This window comes from Rhipicephalus sanguineus, chromosome 9 (genome assembly GCF_013339695.2).
Source record: "Rhipicephalus sanguineus isolate Rsan-2018 chromosome 9, BIME_Rsan_1.4, whole genome shotgun sequence".
Classification (NCBI taxonomy): Eukaryota; Metazoa; Arthropoda; class Arachnida; order Ixodida; family Ixodidae; genus Rhipicephalus; species Rhipicephalus sanguineus.
The window spans coordinates 22,227,740-22,248,541 of NC_051184.2; the positions used below are offsets into that span (position 1 = coordinate 22,227,740).

Here is a 20,802-nt window from a genome sequence, read left to right on the forward strand (position 1 = left end):
AGTATCGGTGAAGTCGTGCGGCATTTTATTCCTTCCTCAAGGTTGAACTTGCGCAGATGAAGAAGAGGAAGAGAAGAAGAACGAGTACAAAGAAAGAAAGAAAGAAAGAAAAGAAAAAGAAAGAAAGAAAAGAAAAAAGAAAGAAAGAAGAAAGACCGAAAGAAAAGAGAAAGAAAAGATAAGAGAGAAAGAAAAGAGAAAGAAGGAAAGAGAAAAGAAAGAAAAGAAAGAAAAAAAGAAAGAAAGAAAGAAAGAAAGAAAGAAAGAAAGAAAGAAGAAAGAAAGAAAGAAAGAAAGAAAGAAAGAAAGAAAGACGCACTCCACTGGACTTCGGACCCTAGAAATTTCTCAGACAGTATACTACACTATATTCTTCCTGTCTCATCTCGAAAAAGAAAGAGAGAGAGAGAGAGACGGCATCACGCTTAGGCTGGAACGCATGCATCTATCTTCCTTTTCTTTTCCGGCTTTCGGCCGTCCTTGATCAAGGTGTATGAAGATTGCGAGAAGGTGTGGCCATTGGTGAAGTACAACAAAGAAGTAAATGAAAATTCGAAAAAACAAAAACGAAAGTTTTACCGCGACCTGTTTCAAAAGAGAAATCAAAGGACGAAAAGACATTCCCGCGTCCAGAGCCGCCTCATCTCAAGGCAGAAGAGGCCCTTTTAAGTCTATACCTATATATATATATTCGTTCGGCTGTCTTCTTTTCGAACGCGCAGCATACGTGGAAAGCGGCGCAGCTTGGATATATAAAACAAAATTTTGAAAAGTCGTCGCGCGTCGCGTTGGTCTAAGACAAAAGGAAAGCTTGACCGTTCTCCGAACAGGAAGAGCGTAAGGGATGAAAAACGTTCGGATCGCGCGGGGGTAGCTATCTCGGTCGCCAGTTCGGTCCCGTATACGTAGTAGTAGTATATATAAGGAGAGAATCGATTGCCGTAGGGTGGTGGTGGTTCTCGGAGGGGAGGGAGGAGGCGCTGGGTGCTTCGGAGCTTTCTTCCTCTAGATTGAGTCGTCTTCACGGAGAACTCTTAAGGACGAGTGGTGGTGCCGCGTCCTGCGAGATGTTCGAGAAAGTAGACAAAAAAAAAAACTCGAGCGCATTTTCTCGTTATTCGAGATTGTACCTCTCGATGCGTCCCACATATGCCGACCTTTACCCAAGCGTAAAAACGCGCGTTCTTATGGAATCCATGGCGGTTGTAAAAGAACCGAGTGGAAGAAATGTCGCTTATATGGCGTTCCTCTGGGAATCATTTTCCAGTAGCGGGAACCGGATCGAACCCTGCATATAGCTTCTTTCTCGTTGGCTATACGCTACTGGGTGCCTCACTAGCGCCACCTGCGCGCTACGACCACGCACTCAAGAGCGCTTATGGCACGTTCCGAATGTCCAGCTGCCACAGCGGGCAGCGGTTATGCGCCGTACGCTGCCGCTGTGCCTGCAAACGGCATGAGAGAAACCGAAAACTTTGAACCGGTCAAGGTTTCGCAGCGACCGCTGTAAAAACGACGCTTGTTGGCCGTTTTATGACCGGCTTGTTTTATGAGCTACAGCTCTAAAGATAGAACTCTGGGTCACCCGATTTCTTCATTAGAGTGCACGACGTGACTATTCGCTTGTCTACATTGTATCTCTGTACAAAGCGAAAGGCAAGCGACACTAGAGTCGTCAATTTCAAGAGGCAGCGAAAAAAAAAAGCAGAAACGCTGAGTGACCGATTTCTCATACATGAGGCGAAAAGACACGAACAGTGCAGGCTAACAAATGTACTACATACGTCTACGTGTGCCACTTAGAAAGACAAGTAGCGGTGCGCACATAAATTACTCTGTTGAGGCGGTCCGCATCCCATTCCAATAATACCGCATGTTTCTGTAAAATTCTTACGGACATATATGACAACTATTCCGAAAACGTATGGACTCTGTGTTGATTCCGTAAGGAAACATGAAATTATTGGAATGACATACGCGCGGAACGTTTCAGTAAGGCAGTCGCTTATGAGCAACAGCTGCGCGTAATTTAAGATTATTTTATGATCTTTCATCGCTGAATTAAATACTAAAGAAACAAAGTACGAATATGAGGTCCTTAGTTGCCGCAGCCGAAAAGCAACGCAAGGTGGTTGTTATCTCGACTCCTACGATCAAGTGCCATACGAATGCGTTCCAGTGAAGTAAGAACGAGGAATTCAAATGCCTTTTTGAATTACACGCTGTCACGAGCGACACGACAACGCCCCATAAGTGTAGAGCCGTCAAAGTGTCCCAGAGACGGAAACCAGGGATTCTGACATAGTTTCTCCTTCAGTCCAAGTCACACAACACTTGTCAGGGTACCCAATTGGGCGTGTTGGTACGGATACATAGTGAAACTTCAGTCCACCGAGAAGACGCGGGGCCATGGACAAGACAGGGCGAAGAGCTGACTTCCAAAAAAATAGCTTTCATCGAAAAGAACCTTGCATATGTGCATTCTCATAGCCCAAGCGTGCTGGCGGACTTGTAGAGCACGAGCGCGGGCTACAAGAATCCGACCAGGAAAAGACGACGACGACGACGAAGCAAACGAGACTGTCGCGCGTGTTCTTGTTCGAGTCTGTGTAAATGGTTCCAGACGAAATATATAAATTGTGGTCTCACAGCATCGACATCTGTCTACCTGTTCCCACAGACTCACCGCAGTGTATACCGTCATGCAGAGGCGTAATCAACAAGAGCGACACTCTGACACCTTGATGTCTGCGCTGCCGCGTTTGTATCAAGAAATCAAGTTCTTTGATAACTTGATTGCAGAACTTGAATCAGAACACTTATTGCGGTCTGCTGGAGAACGAACAACGAGTCTGGTCGCAACTGAAGCGCTTTGTTATGAGCACGTTACTAAATATAGTTCCTAACAATCGCCACCCAAGTCTCGCACGTGCAAGAACAGCTAGATGAGGAATGCAGCCAGTGCAGACAACAAGTCATATCGACTGCCTTCGAAAGGCTGTTTTTACTGGAGGAGCTGTGCAGTGCAACCGAACAAAAGCCGACAGAATCACCCACGTTTTTTTTTCTAATATGTTATTTGTTTCCATAGCAACGCACGCAACTTTATACTATTGAAGTCGGGTATAGAAAGTTCTACCGTGCAGTCATGTAAAACACTTTTATGGCAAAAGCAGATCGCTGATCGTAGCAATCAAGACTGCCATTTTGAAATCCGTATGCATCCCTTGTTCAGGGGAACAAAAGATTGCGAACAATGGTCCCATAGATACAAGAAAGTTTTGATTTCTTTTTCGACTGAACAAAAGATGGTGAACAAGGGATGCGTACGAATCTCTAAAAAAGGCATTCTGTTGCGGCTGTCGTCAGCGGTCTGCGCGTTCTCTTCAATGTGCCGAAGGTATCGGCATTGTTTAGCAACAGCCGAGCAGTCGCAGCTGACACTGATCAGCGTTGCTCTTTCCACGACTATAATTCGTTACCTCTCTTCGTTTTGTTTTAGGGTGACTTGGGCCTTAGTGGTTCGGAATTCTGCTCTTGAGTCGTTTCATACTCTTTTTTTTTTTTTTTTTTGCAAGTAGCGCAGCTGTGCACCCGCTTCTTACAGCGTTTAATTACAGCTAGGCTAGAAAGTACGGACGACGGATCCCCAGGGATTCACGTCGGCTTTAAACATTTCGGCTGTTAAAAAAAATAAAATAAAATAAAGAACGCCTGGCCTGCATGGCACACGCAGCACAGAGCCCGTTATAACCTCTAATGGGGCAACTATTATTTATCTACTTATTCAAGTACCCTAAAGGCCCGAAGGGATTACATAGGGGGGACAGAACTATGAACAATACAGCATAACACAGTTTCAAATCAAACAGTTGCACGGTACTCACTACGCCATAAATTAACATAATTTTGGCATGTAGGCAAATATCCACTACGCCATTATTCATCATTCGGCGGAGAGGCGAGATACCGGCTACACAAGTGTAAGGCTTTATGTACACGTTGCTGATGCTGTGCCTGAAGACAATGAAATATGGCTGAGCCATTTGTAAAGGGTGGTCAGCTATGAACCACCGACTCGTTACGCAATTCGCATTGTGTGAGGCCTGGTCGTTCTCTTACTCTTCTGCCACGCTATATTGCATGTGAACACGATTCCTTGCCCGACACGAAGCCTGTATACAGCCTTTTTGCGACGGAGTTGCAAGCACCGTCGTAGCTCTGTGGTAGAACACTCCACTGCCACGTAGAGCACCTGGGTTCGAATCCCCCTCGATAATGGATATTTTTTTTTCTCATTGTGCGCGACGGCGGTTACGGACACCGGCGGCGGCAGACAACTACGCCACCAAAATGGGCTGTTGTTGTGATCTCATAACAGCTTTCGGTTGCAAAATACACAAAGGCTTGAACAACACTACTAGTATTTGCGCTTTTCTAGCGCAGGTTCGCTGACATGAACTGATGAGCAAGAGCAGGTAGCGAGCGCAGTGGCTACGTGCGTAAAAAAAAATAAAAAAACGCCAGGCCTGCGCGGAAAGCGCAGCACAGTCGCAGCGAAAGCTGGAAGAGCGGCTTTTCTAGAGCGCGTTATAAACTCTCCTGTGGCTACTAATACAGGTATATTAGCAACGTACCCACTACGCCACAAAGCGTAATTTTTGGGAAGTTTGGAAGCACCCAGCGCGACATTATTCGTTGTTCTGCGAAGAAGCCAGGTACCATATGTAAGCGATTATGTGCAGTTTGTTGATGCGGCGGTTGATGACGATGAATAATTATGGTTGCGCCCTTTGTAATGGGTTGGAAGCTTTAAACGACCCACTAGTTACGTAATGCATGTTGTGTGACGCCCGGTCGTTATTTAACTGTCCCACCACGCTTTATAACACACTTTAACCGGAGAAACGTAGAGCGAGAGAGAGAGAGAATTGACTTTATTGAGACCCTGAGGAAATGGATCATGGGAGCCTTATGGGCTTCCTTGGCAACCAACAGAAGTGCACTTGCGAGGAACCCACTACGCTATAAATCATTGTAATTTTTGAGAAGTAGGGCAGTAGGCACTGTGCCATTTTTCGTCATTTTACAGACAGCCGTGGTACCTGCTAAACGCATGTAAGGCATTATGCGTACTTCGTTGATGATGTGCGTGATGACGATGAAGAATTATGGCAGAGCTCTTTGTAATGGGTTGGAAGCATTCAACAACCTACTCGTTGCGCAATTCGCATTGTATGAACCTCGTTCCATCCTGGAATTTTTTCTTATTTAGTTTTTTTTCTTATTTCGAGCGATACTGGTTACGGACACCGGCGGCGGCGGCGGCGGCGGCGGCGGCCGGCGGCGGCGGCGGCGGCGGCGGCGGCGGCGGCCGGCAGCGGGCGGCGGCGCGGCGGCGGCGGCGGCGGCGGCGGACAACTACGGCACCAAAAACGGCCGGTGAAATGATCTCATAACAGCTTTCGCTGTAAAATAAATAAAGACTTGAGCTTGCTGTTCAGAAAATTTCCGCTCCTAAGAGGGTTTTTATTTTCTACTCAAGTCTACGCTAGAATAGAAAGAACGAATACAACAAACAATGCATCAATAAAAGAACAGTGAGCAATCAAGCATACGTTTCGGGTGACGACATTCATATTAACTCAGAGAGATGTCTCTTGCAACACAGTCTGGAGTCGTTCTATACCGCCGCTGCAGTCGCTCCCTTGTAGGGACGAGGAGAACAACGGGGCGGGGGGGGGGGGGGGTCAAGAAAAGGTAAGAAGCATGAAATTTGCACTGAAGATGCGCCTCTCCCAAGAGACCCCGAGCGAAGAGACGGCGTATAGAGGCACGCGTCATGAATGCCACATCAGCCGCCTTTTATATTCACGCGAGTCTTTCACAACCAACTCCCTCTTGCGGAAGGAACGGTATAAGCAACGAATAGAAGCAACACGTAGAAGTACGCATGACGGGTCGTACGCTTCCGTTCTTAAATGTGTGCAGCGTTGGTGAGGCTACAGAGTCTTCTAGCAAGGAATAACGGAGAGCTGCGCTAGTTGGTAGGCATTCATGTCAGAAGACTGGGCGCGCGAACACGCACACAAGAAAGATGTCAAGACAACGCAAACGCCGTTTAAACATGAAACTTTTAGCAAACTGTACTCAGGAATACTGACGCTGCGATCGTCCCATCTGACCATATGAAACGATGGTTAGTAGGTAGGTAGATCTGCGTAATATTCCTGCTTCTTGTTTCACACATCGCTCCTGTGGCGTCAGTTATCAAGCTAGAGAGTACTCTCGTGCTGCTCTTGTTCCCTTTTATAGAGATGACGGCTGGTACGAGGATTTGTCTAATATTCGCGATTGCGGCTTCGCACGTTCTTGTGACGTGAATTTTTTACCTTCAGCTTGCTCGGCATCTCTCTTTGCTGATACTCTAGTCGTCATTCTCAGCCACACCAAGTTCACGTTCACTATTTTGTAATTACCACGTCACCTTTTGAATTGCTCAACGTTTTCTTATCCTTTATATGATGCTTTTGTTTTAAATTGCTTAATATTACTCTGCTAATGTCAATATGTTAAAACTACTGGCCCACATAATGATTGCTAAAGACTAGCCAAACTGTAGAAAGCATTTTTTCGCTGTAGCATCCATTTATAAACTATACTTGCGGATAAGTGAGTTGATTGATTGATTGATTGATTGATTGATTGATTGATTGATTGATTGATTGATTGATTGATTGATTGATTGATTGATTGATTGATTGATTGATTTTCTCTGCTCATAGAGCGTGACCAGAGAGAATTTTTGCATTTAGAATATTTTGCATGAGATGAGAAATTTTCGAGGTCCCTTACGCCTACGAGGCCACAAGAAGCAAGTTTAGGCAAATACGTGGATCGCTTCGCTTGCTCGCTTAACTCCTCGCATTTGGAGTTCCTGAAGGCAGTATAGTATTATATAGCTCTGTAGTGGGATTTTTGCTGGAAGATCAGTTGTTCAAGCGATATTCCGGCATGATTTTAAAAGCGTGTAACCAGATATAGTCACATAATAGTGCGAAGCGCAAGAAAGATAATATTAATTGTTGGGGTTTTACGTCCCAAAACCACTATATCATTATGAGGGGCGCCGTAGCGGAAGGCTCCGGAAATTTACACCACCTGGGGTTCTTTAATATGCATCTAAATTTAAGCACACGGGCCTCTAGAACTTTGCCTCCATCGAAATGCGGCCGCCGCGCAGGGGGATTCGATCCCGCGGCCTTCGGCTCAGTAGTCGAACACCATAACTGCTAGTGAACCGCAGCCGGTCAAATACCAAGAATATAGTGTCAGATTCCTATCGTGGCTGACAAGATTGAATCTATTTTTGGCAACGCGAAAAAATGCTCGCCCACTGCCTGCCAAACACGAAGAGTCTCCGTGGTCAAAAACAGCCGCATATTTTTTTTTCTGCAATGGCTCGATTCGCTCTTTCCTGTCATATATGGTTAGCGGGCGTATATGGTGGCGTTTGACTATGTTACGAAGCGTTCTTACTTTTATTTCTTTATTTAGGTATTTAGGTACGTGAGGGGGGGGGGCATCATATCTTTTCATTGCTTGAACTGCGTGCGAAATAAATAACGTTGAACATTGACAATGTGCTCGTAGAACGTCATTCATCGTAGCAGCAGTACAAGTACTTCCAAATCCCAACTCGCACGGGAAAGTATCAAGCAACTCTTGGTATCCCAAGCCACTGTAGCACTCCCAAATCATAAAGAGTTCACTTCTCAACATTTTTTGTAATTTAGCACACTATAGTCCCACAAGCATGCGATGCAAGCAGCAGATAACCGGTGAACGAACACTGTAGAGTGTCGACTCACAATGGGATACCCACTGCCACAACATGACGCCACAGTATAGTCAAGCATGCTGATTATGTTAAGTAGCTAATTCTACAGTACCTACGTGCACTATCAAAAGAATGTCTAAACATTGTGACGCCCGCCAACTTGCCAAGCATAAAGCTAGCACCAATGGCCAAACAGTAGATGAGCTTTGTGTACTACACACCGATTATCTGAATGCTGTCTTACCGTCTGTGTATGAGCATGACTGCGATAGCTAAAGCGTCCGCAGTACTGCACGCTTTTAGTCGGACGAAGCTGCACGTATATAGCTGTTGATAGCAGCACAAAGCTGCACTTTATACAGAAAGTGACGCTTCTTTCGGTATGCACTGAGCGTTGTTGCGAGAGTGCTGCGCACACTTTCACACCAGCTGAAGCGATGCGCGAGCGGAATATCATGGCGAGATTCTTCTTTGCATTCCGACTGACGCAGGATGCTCTGGCATGCGGAAGAAGCGTTATTTCCCGGAACAGTCGCAGAAGCCCACGGATTCGCCGAGGTGAACTTTCCCGCACTGTTAAGCCCGAAAAGAGGTTAAAATGAAAGCAATAAATAAATAAATAAATAAATAAATAAATAAATAAATAAATAAATAAATAAATAAATAAATAAATAATAAAACAAAAAGAAGGAACCGCTGCGCGAGAGGACTCGAATATAGAGGCCCATAATAAAGAGAGGAAGAAAAACTTCCGATGGCGCATAGTCCCAGAATCTTCACACTTCACACTTTAGGCTTAACCATGCTTTGGCCTTAACTGCGCGTTAGGCTTAATGGAGAGTTATGATCGAGCGCTTACTTTGAGCTTAACTGCACTAGATTAAGCCGCCTTTACGAAGCTTATTATTGCAATTTCCTACTATTACGTAAGCATAGGTGTGTGTATATATATATATATATATATATATATATATATATATATATATATATATATAGCTATGGCTGTTAAACAACATTGGCTTCGCCAGGGAGGGGCACCTCCCCCCCACCCCCGATGTTTTGCAATTTTGCATGTGCATATACACATGCACACATACAAACGTAAGCACGACCATACATAAAGGATGGTTGAACCAACCCCCCCCTCTCAGAAAAATTTACTGGCTACGCTCCTCATCACCGTGATCCTAACCTTTCCCGTCACGCTGATGCAGACATTTATGGGAATCCAGCAAATTTTCTTTACAAAACAGACGTGTTCTTCGAGTTTGCTTGACGAGATCGGTGTCACTTTCGTGTCGACTCTCGAAAGGTTTTCTAAAAAGACTTTCTGGAAGGCGCTGCGATTGTGCTATATCAGATCTAAGGCCACGCGCGTGAAAGTAGCAGTTTCAGAAACTTGACTCCCCTCGCCACACCAACCGTCTTCTGACCCGAAAGAACCGGAGCGGCAGTCAATCCCTTGACTCAGACGTCGGAAGAGAGGCGATCATATTCAGGCTCATCACAATTTGATGTTCATATTCTATAGGCCCCTGCGGTGGGTGTCAAATGCAATTCAGAACGCTCTCAAAATAGCGCGGTTTCCAGGCGAAAACTTTAGCACGCTACCCACGTGGCCGAACGACAGCAATCGCATGACCACCGCTGAATAAAAGAAGTCGTCAGTTTTCCAATGGAAATGCGTCGGGTTCGCACATTTCATCGCGGTTCTACGCTCGAAAATGCATTTATTGTGCTATTGTGCATGCATGCAAAGTAAGCTTCGCTAGACGCGAAAGAAAATTAATAAAATAAAAAAGTAAGTTTGGTTAGAGACGAGTTGCCGAGCCTTCTTGACGTTTGGTTTGTTCCTGTGTTTGTTTTTTCATCTTTTTGCTTTCTTAAGCTTGAATCAAAATTTTGCGCGCATATCCATCCGAAACGTGACTAGGGGGATTTATCTTAAAAGGCCATTCTCGCACTGCTCGCGTCGCGTCGCACCCAAATACGTGGACAGCTGGCCATGCGCACAACCGGTCCCTTCAATGGCATTCTGCCTGCGGAAAGAAAGAAAGAAAGAAAGAAAGAAAGAAAGAAAGAAAGAAAGAAAGAAAGAAAGAAAGAAAGAAAGAAAGAAAGAAAGAAAGAAAGAAAGAAAGAAAGAAAGAAAGAAAGAAAGAAAGAAAGAAAGAAAGAAAGGGCGCAACGCACCTTCCGGGGGTGAGCTGTTCACAATAGTTTTGGATTTCAGCGTTGAAATCAGCGATCGCGGTATTCAAATTCCCACATCGACTATCGGTCGGCGGTTGATGTCTCGCTGGTTCGTTTTTTTTTTCGTTATTTATACTTTTGGACCCGAAATGCCACAAGAGATCAAGCGATATCAGTCCACGTGTCCTATCGCGAAATATAACTACCCCGAACGCACCCCGAAAACGGAGCAGTGTACTGAGATCAACGCAAATGCACAAAGAAAAGCTAAGATTTTGCGACGATGACCGCGTGTTTATAGCCTCCAGCGTTGACACGTGCGAAGGTCACGTGGTGCTATGGAGGAAGTGAGAGAACTAGCAGGGAACGTCACGTGACAATCTTAAAGCATAGTGACGCTCCCTTCTATAGTTTGTAAGGCGAAAGAAAGCCTTAGATGCCTCATCAAAAGCGAAAATTGACCATCGGCGGTGTCCCACGAGTGATGCAAAAATGATCGTCACGCGATGACGCCGCCATTCACAAATCGCCAGACTATGACGTCACATAACGACGTCATCACATGATATCGCCGCTTGGTCAAAGGTTGACCGATCCCGGAGGCAGTGCAAAACAACGTGAAGTGCAGAAAGCTTGCAGTGTCTCCGATCGCGGAGGCAATCCAAAACTACTTTAGGGGCACAAAGCTTTCGAAGGGGACAGGGGGGGGGGGGATCAATGCATCGGCTGAGAAGAAAAGGAAAAAGATGGCTTTCGCCTTGGAGTAGTCTTAGGCGAATGCATTTGAAACCCTGTGAGTTTTCTCTTCAACCATGTATGGTGTGGAGGGCGAGTGTTCCCAAGTCTCTAAAGCAGAGTAATAGAGGGTAAAAATTTTATATCCTATAAAAGAAACAATAGTGATGGTTATGTGCTTGCGGCATGAATGCCTTGGCGAGGGAAGAAGGACTTGTCTCAAAGTCATACGCTTGAGATCAAAGAAGGGTGCAAATTTATATGCGCACCTCGTATTGTTGGCAGAACGTGCCTTCGCTGAGCTTCGTTTCTGCATTCGAGCTTTTGACAGTAAAAACGTCGCCTTGCATTCTGAACCGAGTCTCGCTTCATATAGTTCCGTTGAAAAGTAGTTCTTGCAACAGAACTGTACGGATGAAATTCACTGTTCCCTGCATAAAATTTAGAAGGCTATGAGGTGCAACTGAAATTTTTGTCACCGCGTAAGGTTAGAAAGAGGCTCACGTTTTCTGTTTGTGAGACCACTATGCTAAGTCATGCCTACGTTACAATGCTGCGAGTTCTGTTCAGCAGAATAGAGAGTCGGTTCGGTTTTCAGCCTTCGTGAGTCACAGCAACTGCACTAGGAGAGGCGGCTTACTTTCTACAATTACCCATCACTGCAACGAAGTGATTATATTTCGGGTACGACATGAAACGTAACAGCCAAACACAATGTATAGTTCGTTTCCTAGGAGAGATATAATGAAAAATAATATAATTTCTTAGAGAAGTGCACCGGAAGGTTTGACGAGAAGTTCAACACGCTGATCAGTGACACTGCTGGAAATCCACGTTTCTTTCTGTCAGAAGAAAGCTCTCAAGTGAATAATGACCACCGCATGATTGCATAACAAATGTTTAAATTAATTTACCGACCTAATGAAAAATTCATAAGGGCTCAATCTCTGCGCTGACTCATTTTTATAGTTATGAAGACTGGCCTGACACTTACACTTTTGCAAGAAGAAAGCGTTAACCAAAACATCCAAATACCCGAAAGTTCCTTCGACACAAGCTATAAGCCCACTGCCCAAATTCGCAAGCCAGAACACCTAAGTACGACACACTCGAGAATCGTATCCTATCTAAAAATGTCATGTGAAAGATTTGAATATTCTTGAACATGGGATATCGCTGGAGGCTATGTTTCGACAGGTGGCCTTGTCTTCTTCAAGACGTTAAACCCCAGATATTATTATTATTATTGTCTTCTTCAAGGCTGCATTTGCTTCCTTGAAGAAGACAAGGCCACTTGTCGAAACCTTGGCTCTAGCGACACCCCTAGCTCAAGGATATTCATACCTTCAAGCCATCACCTTCTCCTAAATTTCTGCCATGATATGGCAAAAAAAAAAAAAAAAAAACTCGTGTGAGCACTTATGAACTGTACTGTATAACTTCATATGTCCTTACACAGACTTAGTGGTACGTGCCCTATGTGTCGCGATATCTTCGACAGAGTACCAACCTGAAGTAACCGATCTGGAGTAACGTGATAGGCGTACCTCACCGACAAACCTCTCCATCACTCATTAGACAGCCTCTCCTGTTCCAATCAACATTTGTGGCTTAACAGATTAGTGAAGTCGTACCGGAAGTTGTCGGTGCCGTGACCGGAAACGCGTAGCTGATGTCCTGCGACTGCTGGCCCACTCCAAACTCAGCGGCCACCACGGACAGCTTCTTGGTGAGTGTGCTGCGGCGTAGCTCATACTCTGGCATCGGGACGGCGTCGGCGGTGCTCCTCCGTCGACGGCGTCCGAATGACGTCACCGTTTCGATGTCGTCCTCGCGTCGGCCCGTGGGGATCTGACACAGCACCTGGTGGCAGTACGAGGAATCACAATAGTGACGTCACGAAAGGGTGGCGTTTGTCCATAGCCAGCAACACATATGCGCGAGTCAAGACGCGCTGTCAGTGGATGAAAATGCTATGTACAGTACGGTCCACTGTTAAAGGGAACACTGCAATGAGGCCTTTGATATTGCTGGGCCCTTGACCGCAATTGCATGTGGAAACATCGATTGTGGACGGAGCTAGCCTGCCAAAAGGAGTCATAACTGTCACCCACCAGTAGTCTCATGCAAATCCTCACCTTGCATGCAAACCCTGCACGCAAGTATCCCCTTTAACACAGTATTCTTCTGTAGATGTAGATTTAGAAGAGCAGATATAATGTAAGCCATGATTAGGAATCAGTATTGTGAAAAAAAAACGCTGTATAGACAATTTTACGTGAGATATATGGGCGCCGTCACCTTGGGCTCTTAAACGAATGCTTTCTTGTTTTTGTATATCACGACATGGATTTGTAAGGTCAAGAAACGTCGAAGGCACCAACCGAACCATTTTAAGGCATGCACGTCCACCGTAGCACTGTTCATCATAATTATTAAAGATACAAAACGGCAAGGTTAACAGCCCAATATGGCGGCACCGAAAACCATCCGTAAAATAGTCTATATCTATTTTCTTAAAACATAAACTACTGCTCAACCCAGCACTGCCACCTTTAACTAACAGCAGGTGACTATGTAAAAATGTACCAGCTTTTATGGCCTTTACAATGTCTGTACCTATCTAGGCGCCAGAAATCAATAGCTATGAGCTAAAGTCCTCTTTATGTACACGCGTAAGAAGACAAAAAAAAAAAGAAGAGATGGAACAACAGCCAAAAGAACAATAACGGAGGTAGTAGCGCGTAGTAACAAAAATAAAAGAGAAGAACAGGCTGCGATCAAATAGCTGCGATTCCAGAGCTGCACTTAAGAGGGCCCTTAGGCACAAATTCGAAGCGAACAAACCAGGGCCTCTTACGCAAATCACCCGTCGTTTAGAGGCCCGAGTGCAGACGCGTAGTGTTGCCTGGTTTTCTTGACCACCGTGTCGGAGTCTAATGTCTCAGGGTGGCACTGAAGTGAGCGTCAGTTCCTCCTTCTTCCCTTTTTTGACTCTCCCCTCTTTGTACTGATGTGAAACCCAGTGAGCTATAGTCTCTTACCCAAGAAAAAAGAAATGCGCAGCATACTCAACTTTTCTGTGTATGCGTCTAGCTCGCTGGTTTTCATCTTAGATGAACTGTGTACCAGCTCGCCCAGCACTTAGTCTTACTGCACTCTAGGTTTAACCAGGTTGCTGCTGCAGTCCCATACATTGTTTAAAAATGTCAGACGGTCCCTTACGCATTTGCATAAGACGACTCGAAGGCGAAAGCCATCCCCCTTTTCTCAGTCGATTGTATTGATCACTCCGCTCCCTTCCCCGCCCCTTCGAAAGCTTTCTGCATCCAACGTGGTCATGCAGTGCCTCCGGGATCGGTCCACCTTTGACCATGAGGCTATGTCATGTGACGTCATAGTGACACCATGATGACGTCACAAATTTTGGCGATCGGACGTCAGGGTGACGTCATCGCGTGCTGATAACTTTTTGCATCATTCGTGTTGACACCGAGGGCGAGGGACGCCGGTGGTCAATGTTCGCATTTGACGAGGCATCTAAGGCTTTCGCCTTAATGAATACCAGGCAGATTGATGGAACCTCGAGATGGCCTTAGCGGACCCGGAGACCGAATTCACAAAGTTATACTCGCGGTCGAGAACACCAGAGTTCGCCGTCATTTGTGCAACTAAATATTAAGCGTTTCAAGGTCTTGCAGTGATAAAAAGATCTCTTCACTAATCAAGTTGAGACAGCTGCTCTACATACAGCGCCAGTAACACCGATCGTCTGCACTGGCACAATGCACAGCAAGAGAGCATCTCCATGCCCCTCACATCTCCCCCAGGCTAGCTCCCCCCACCATCCTAAAAAAAAAGAAACGTATTTCAACGGCAGCTTGCTACATGCGCCCTTCAGCTCTTGTTAAGCTGTTATCCGGGGGAACACTGTTGTTTGCTTGTTTGTTTGCTCGCGCTACAGAGTTCCTCCACCACGTTCTTCTCAACCCTTTATCCCGCTGCTCTTTGCTTGATGGCTTTGCTTGCTCGTTCCCGAACTCTTCGAAAGAATAGTGTCGTTGTTCTAGAAACGAAAACAAGAAAAAAGATCCGCGCACAAAAAACAACTCCGGTGACGACGACGGGGAGTCAAACGAGGCATGAGGGACAAGTTAACGCGCAAAACTCGCGGCGCATGCGCAGAAATGAGAAAAGCTTCGAACATAAGCAAAACAGCGTTCTTAGCAGACATGTAAAATAATGCAGTGCCTGCCTTCGGATAAACCGCGTGTCGACAGCTGTCCCTAATCGCTCCTGTGCAATGACTTGACAATTTTTTTTTTTGTCGTCACCGCGTTCAATGGAAAACCGCCGCCGTTGCGAAGAGGACGCACTAAGCCTACACGGAAGGCGTTACAAACGCTGAACGAGACGCTGCGTCGCGCCTTTTTGAAAAGAATGACGCGTTGAAACGCGGGCTCGGTTGGGACAAAACACGCCGTGTCCCAAGTCACAAAATAGCTCAGCGCCATTGTGAAGGCAAACGGCGTACGCGCGCTTTTAGAGCTTGCAAGCGATGCTCTTTACAGACAGATCGAGCGTATGCGCTGGTGTTTTCGGGGAATTCATATACACGGTAGGTCACTCACAACAAAATCCCTTGTATAACAAATGACTCGGGCTACGAGCGTTACAGCGCCCGACATGTACAACGAAGTGACCTATATAACGAATTTTTTCAGGCGAAAGCCTCAGATGCCTCATGAGACACGAAAATTTGTCGTCGGCGTCGGCGGCGTCAACACGAGTGATGCAAAAGGACACCACGATGTGATCACGTCACCACATTACGTCATCATGACGTTACATATCACCCAAAACTTGTGACCTCACACGACTACGTCAACACATGGCATCGGCGCTTCGAAAAACGTGGGCCGATCACGGAAGCAGCGCTAAACCAGATGAGGCACAGAAAGCTTTCGGAGGGGGGCGGGGGGTTGATAAGCTTCGATGCACAGACTGAAAATAAGAATTTTGGAGGACGCTTGAGCTTCGCCTTCAAGAGTAGAACGCGATAGCGTAATCGGGCCCCGTCAGCATCGCCTTCTCAATCCGCTTTTTTCACGATGCCCCGGCGCATGCGTCCTTCCCCTAGCGGAAAAGACGCGAAACGTTTCTTCATCTTGGGGGCTTTCCTTCTGGCAATACCGGTTGACCCGGCCCCTACCAAAACCCTGCCACTACAGCAGAGGACAGCACAGAAAAATGAAAGCGGCGGATTGCTGACCTAGCTTCGGTTCTGAGCGGATGCCTCAACCGTGCCGCAATGAAACGAACGACTGTGCGCTTAACATTGGCCGTTTCAAACTATCCTAGAATGCCTACTGCAAGTAAAGTTGCGGAGTTCCCGCTACGCCACATTTTTTTTTCCTTTGCGAATCAGCGAAGGGCCCACTACGCGTCCGTAAGGCAACACGCTAACCTACGCAGTTGCTCACTTTGTTGACGCTTTCGCGCAGTTCACGTGTTTTGACTCCAGGCCCGATTCTACGCTTCGGACACGCAATAATGGATGCGTTAAGGAGACTCCTCCCACTACGTGACATTCATATAGTGTTTTTTTTATTGCGATAGCAATTATATGGACAGTCTCGGCTGGATTTTGCCGTCGCCGTCGCCGTCATGCACCGTATATGTATAAGTATGTATATATATATATAAAAGCCCCAAAGAAAAATAATTCAGAAAAATGCTTCCGAAGCGCGGAATCGAACCAGGGACCTCTTGTTCCGCAGCGAGTGGCGCTATCCACTACGCCACGAAACGCAGATCCTCCACGTAGCTAACGGCGAGCGTTATATACATACCCTTTACCGCTGGACGGACTCACAGACGGCAGGCGATAATAAGCTTTCTTCATTACCAGCGAGATGGCGCTAGCAGCGCGACAGGCGCATTTAAAAGTCGTCGTCGAGCTCGCTCGCTTCTTATATTTGCGCAGCGAGAACATTGCCCTTCCGTTGTCTGCTCGCGCGGTTTTCTCGCGGTGAGGGGAAGAGGAATGTTTCACGCTTTCACCGTGATGTCCGCGCTCATGTTACCGAGCGTACGAAAGTCACTCGAGCTGAAGGGACGCCGCTAAACGAATAAACAGAAGATGAGCGCGAACTATCAAGTGTCACAGCTCGACAGTTTTTTGTTTTTTCCGAAGCAGCTTAAAGCAATGGCGTGCTCCTGTGGTAGAACAGCTGCTTGCCTCGCAGAAGACCTGGGTTTGATTCTCACTCGAACAGAATATTTTTATTATTTGTTTCATTTGCATATTTCTCGATTTCTCGCTCACAGCCAATGACGCCGACACCGACGCCGACAACCGAATTTCTGCGAAACGGGCTCTTTAACGCTACGGCGTTAAAAAAAGATTGCTTTCGTCATCGAGTCCTCTTTAGCGAATACATAAGCGAACCTGTGAGTTTTTGAAGCGTAGTGAGTAGACGCGTTCTTAGGCTTGCGTGTCATAACGATAATTTTATTATGAGTCACGGCGTAGTGAGAGATCAAGTTTTAATCTTGACAACCCGAGGTTCTTTAAGGTGAACTTAAAATAATCCACATGAGCGTTTTTGGCATTTAGCCCCCCTCGAAGTGCATCCGCCATAGAAGTAAATTTAGATATGTTGACGATTTTTCAGTTCTTTTAGACAAACGGGCGCCCTCTTCACCCCCCAAGTATACTTCAGATGATTTTAAAGAGGATGGTTTTACTTCACCAAGTGCGTTTGTAACTGTTACTAATGACACTAATCACGTTGAAGTTGAGCGTTCTTTCTCCGAAGGTGTGCTCAATGTTTCTCAAGAATATGGACGCGGACTAAAATTTACGACCGAGAGGCCCACGGAGACCTGTCTACAACTCTTAGATCTCAAGCTATTGTGGGACAATGACCACCTTTGCTGGTTTTACCATCCGCGTGTGAAAAAGGGACTATTGCCGTATGATTCTGTTCACTCTAAGATAGTTAAAAGAGGGGTTGATTCACTTTGCTTAGAATCGGCGTTGACAAAGTCGTGCACACACCAAATGCGTACTAGTTTTAATGATCAGATCAGCCGGTTGGTGGCGGCGGGCTTCCCTTCGTCGGTCATAAATACGGTCGTCGAGTCACTTACGCAGAAGGTGAAACGTGGAACACAAAGGGATAGAGCTGTTTGGGATTCATCGGGTTCCAAGCCTCAAGTCAAGCCTTGCTGACCCTGTCAAGCCTTGCTGGCTTTTAGTTCATTGTCCACGACATCGCTTGTATGTTGAAATAAATTTGATTTGATTTGATTTGATTTGAAGTGGTGCCGTACCTTCATAAGCTCTCCCACAACCTTAAGAAGGTCGCTGGAAGACACGGGGTGCCACTGGTTTTTTCGGCACCTGAGAAACTCGCGAAATTGTGCCCGCGCATTTGCAATGGCAAGAGACGCGGTTGCCAGAAAAAAACATGAGTATTCTTTCGTCAAGTGCTCCACGGGGGTCGTATACTCCATTCCATTATCCTGCGGAAAAGTGTACGTCGGTCAAACCGAAAGATGCTTGAATGACCGGCTAAGGGAGCATGCGCGAAAAATTACGAAAAAAGAGGATAAGTACGCGCATCTTGTGGCACATGCTGCAGCGTGCGGGTGTGAACAACAGTTTTCGAACACGCATGTTCTCGGAAGAAGCGCGAAAACATCCGCACGTCTTTCGCTGGAAGCATACGTAATAGAAAAAAATAAGGATCGGTGTGTTAGCGAGCCGTCAGTGGCTTTGTTTCAGAAGGAAATTTCTTTTCTCGAGGCTAGAATTTAAAGTGCTCCTAGCTGGCGTTTTCTGCTCTCTTTTTCTTTTTACTGTTTCCTTCGTTGTTTTGTCAAGGGTGGCTGGACCTTGTTTCACTTGGTAGATCATTGCACATGCGCATCGTTGTTGTTCATTGCTCTTGCGCATCATACTGTAGATATATAGGATGATCGGTCACGCACAATAAACAGTTGGTAGACAGCGCTGTTTGTGGGGTGTGTTCCTGAGCGGATGCGTGTGTGAATGTGAGTGTGTTTTCGAGTGAATGCCAAGTTGCGCCGAATATCTTCAAAATGACAAGTGACCAACTAGCCCAACAACTAGTCCTTTTAAGAAGTAAATAAACTCGAATAAACTCGCTTAGTAGCCCTGTCCCTTGGTAACAAAGAAAGCAGTGGTAGTGTTGCTTAATTTTTTGAGACGATCTCTGTAATACCAACTTTCATAAGACTGTAAAAAAAAATCTGGAGGCGACTCTAATACTTCACTTATGTGTATGGTAGTGGCCCTCAAACGTCGGCGTTCATGTGCCCTGGTGGGTGAACTTTGTTTTAGCGCGTTGCCGATGCGGATCTCGGAGGCCACGCAGAAAGAAGCGCGTCGTCGAGACTTGCTCCGCCAGGTGCCGCAAAGATCTCAGCAGCTCACCATCTTTCAATGAACTCGATCGACTAACTTTAATTAATTATACTGGCAGGTAATTGGTCCTTGCCTTGAGTAAACTCATGCTCCCATGTCATATGTATTCGATACCACTCTAACTTCAACCAGTGCCATCGATTTCTACTTTTTAGAAGACTCTTTATGAATATTCGGAAAGCCGCAAGTTTGTGCTCGATCGGATATGCTTGGAAGAGAGGCATTCAGTGTCCCTCGGGGCTCGTGCCCTTAAACTAAAAAAAGACACGTTGGCCCGACTCTACGTGTTCTACGCGATCAGATATGATGGCTTACGCTATGATGAGCCAAAGCGTGCTCTCAGCCTCTAAATCAGCCTTAAATATTAGAATATCCGCCGTGTGTGGTTGATTAATAAAGACGCTAGGAGATAGATTAACGAGCAGTTGACGTCTTAATTGAGATCGTAGCGTTAAAGAATTGCTCTGAAGGTCGGTAAGATTAGCAAAAAAACCACTCGAACGGGGCTTGCGAAAGAAAGAAAGAAAGAAAGAAAGAAAGAAAGAAAGAAAGAAAGAAAGAAAGAAAGAAAGAAAGAAAGAAAGAAAGAAAGAAAGAAAGAAAGAAAGAAAGAAAGAAAGAAAGAAAGAAAGAAAGAAAGAAAGAAAGAAAGAAAGAAAGAAAGAAAGGGACAGGTGGGAATAGCTGAGGCCCTTAAATTATTACCCCATGAAAAAGTCGCGCTGACAAGTCAACCCCTTCGATCTCGGTCGAGAAAAATGGGTCTTTCCGTGGTAAACGCGTGTGAGAAATGACCCAATACTTGACCTTAATCACGTTGTTTGGGCCGCGAATTAAAGCGAACGACAATAAATAATACGCGTAATAAAAGAAACTCGAAAAAAAAAATCGTGGCCCTCTCTCTTGACATCTCTTTTCCTGTTTGCGTCGTCCCAGCCTTCCGAAGTTTCTCGCTTTCGATAAAATAGATAAATGGTGTATGTGAGCAGAGAGATTGTGATGAACCGCACCTGCGCCTCGTGAAAAGAGCGGTTATCTCTCTCCGCATCAAAACGAGATACGCAAACAGCCGAGAAGATGGTAGGCACTAACAGGAGATAATGAAATCAGGGTTAACCAAAATAAAATTACGCGAAGCCCGTACCAGAGCGGTATCTATGAGCGAAGAGCAGATCATCGCTAAGGCGATGCATGAAGCACGCCCGAAGCGATAGCCTAATTAAGCGGACATCAATTAAGACGCATCGCTTCGATCACAGTGAAAGAGTGAGGGAGAGGGCAAAGTGATTTCCGTACCAGGGCCCAATTTATAAATTGGCCTCTGCGCTAAACTCGCTGCACTGCTTCGATGCATAATGATAATGGTTGCGCGAATTAGAGAAAGGAGGGTGTGGAGGTTGAGGTGGGTTTCGCGGTCAAACGTGGTCCATTAGTCGGATAGAAATGGTGGCAACGCGCCCTGCGTGCCTATATCGATCGCCTGATTGATTGAATTACCTGCCCTGCCAGGAAAAAACAATAAGAGTCGACTGCCTGGAGGCAAGGCCTTGGTGTTCGCTTGTGCGATTGGTTGATTTAT

At 45.9% G+C, this 20,802-nt stretch overlaps 1 protein-coding gene across 4 annotated transcripts in view; it reads right to left on the minus strand.

Annotated features, from left to right (window-relative positions):
* Positions 1–20,802, minus strand: part of LOC119404743 (uncharacterized) — a 153,672-nt gene that overhangs the window by 14,548 nt on the left and 118,322 nt on the right. For all 4 annotated transcript variants that reach the window (XM_049418999.1, XM_049418998.1, XM_037671411.2 and 1 more), the window contains exon 14: positions 12,403–12,631. In XM_049418999.1, the coding sequence (XP_049274956.1) occupies positions 12,403–12,631 (229 nt within the window). The remainder of the gene's footprint in view (positions 1–12,402; positions 12,632–20,802) is intronic.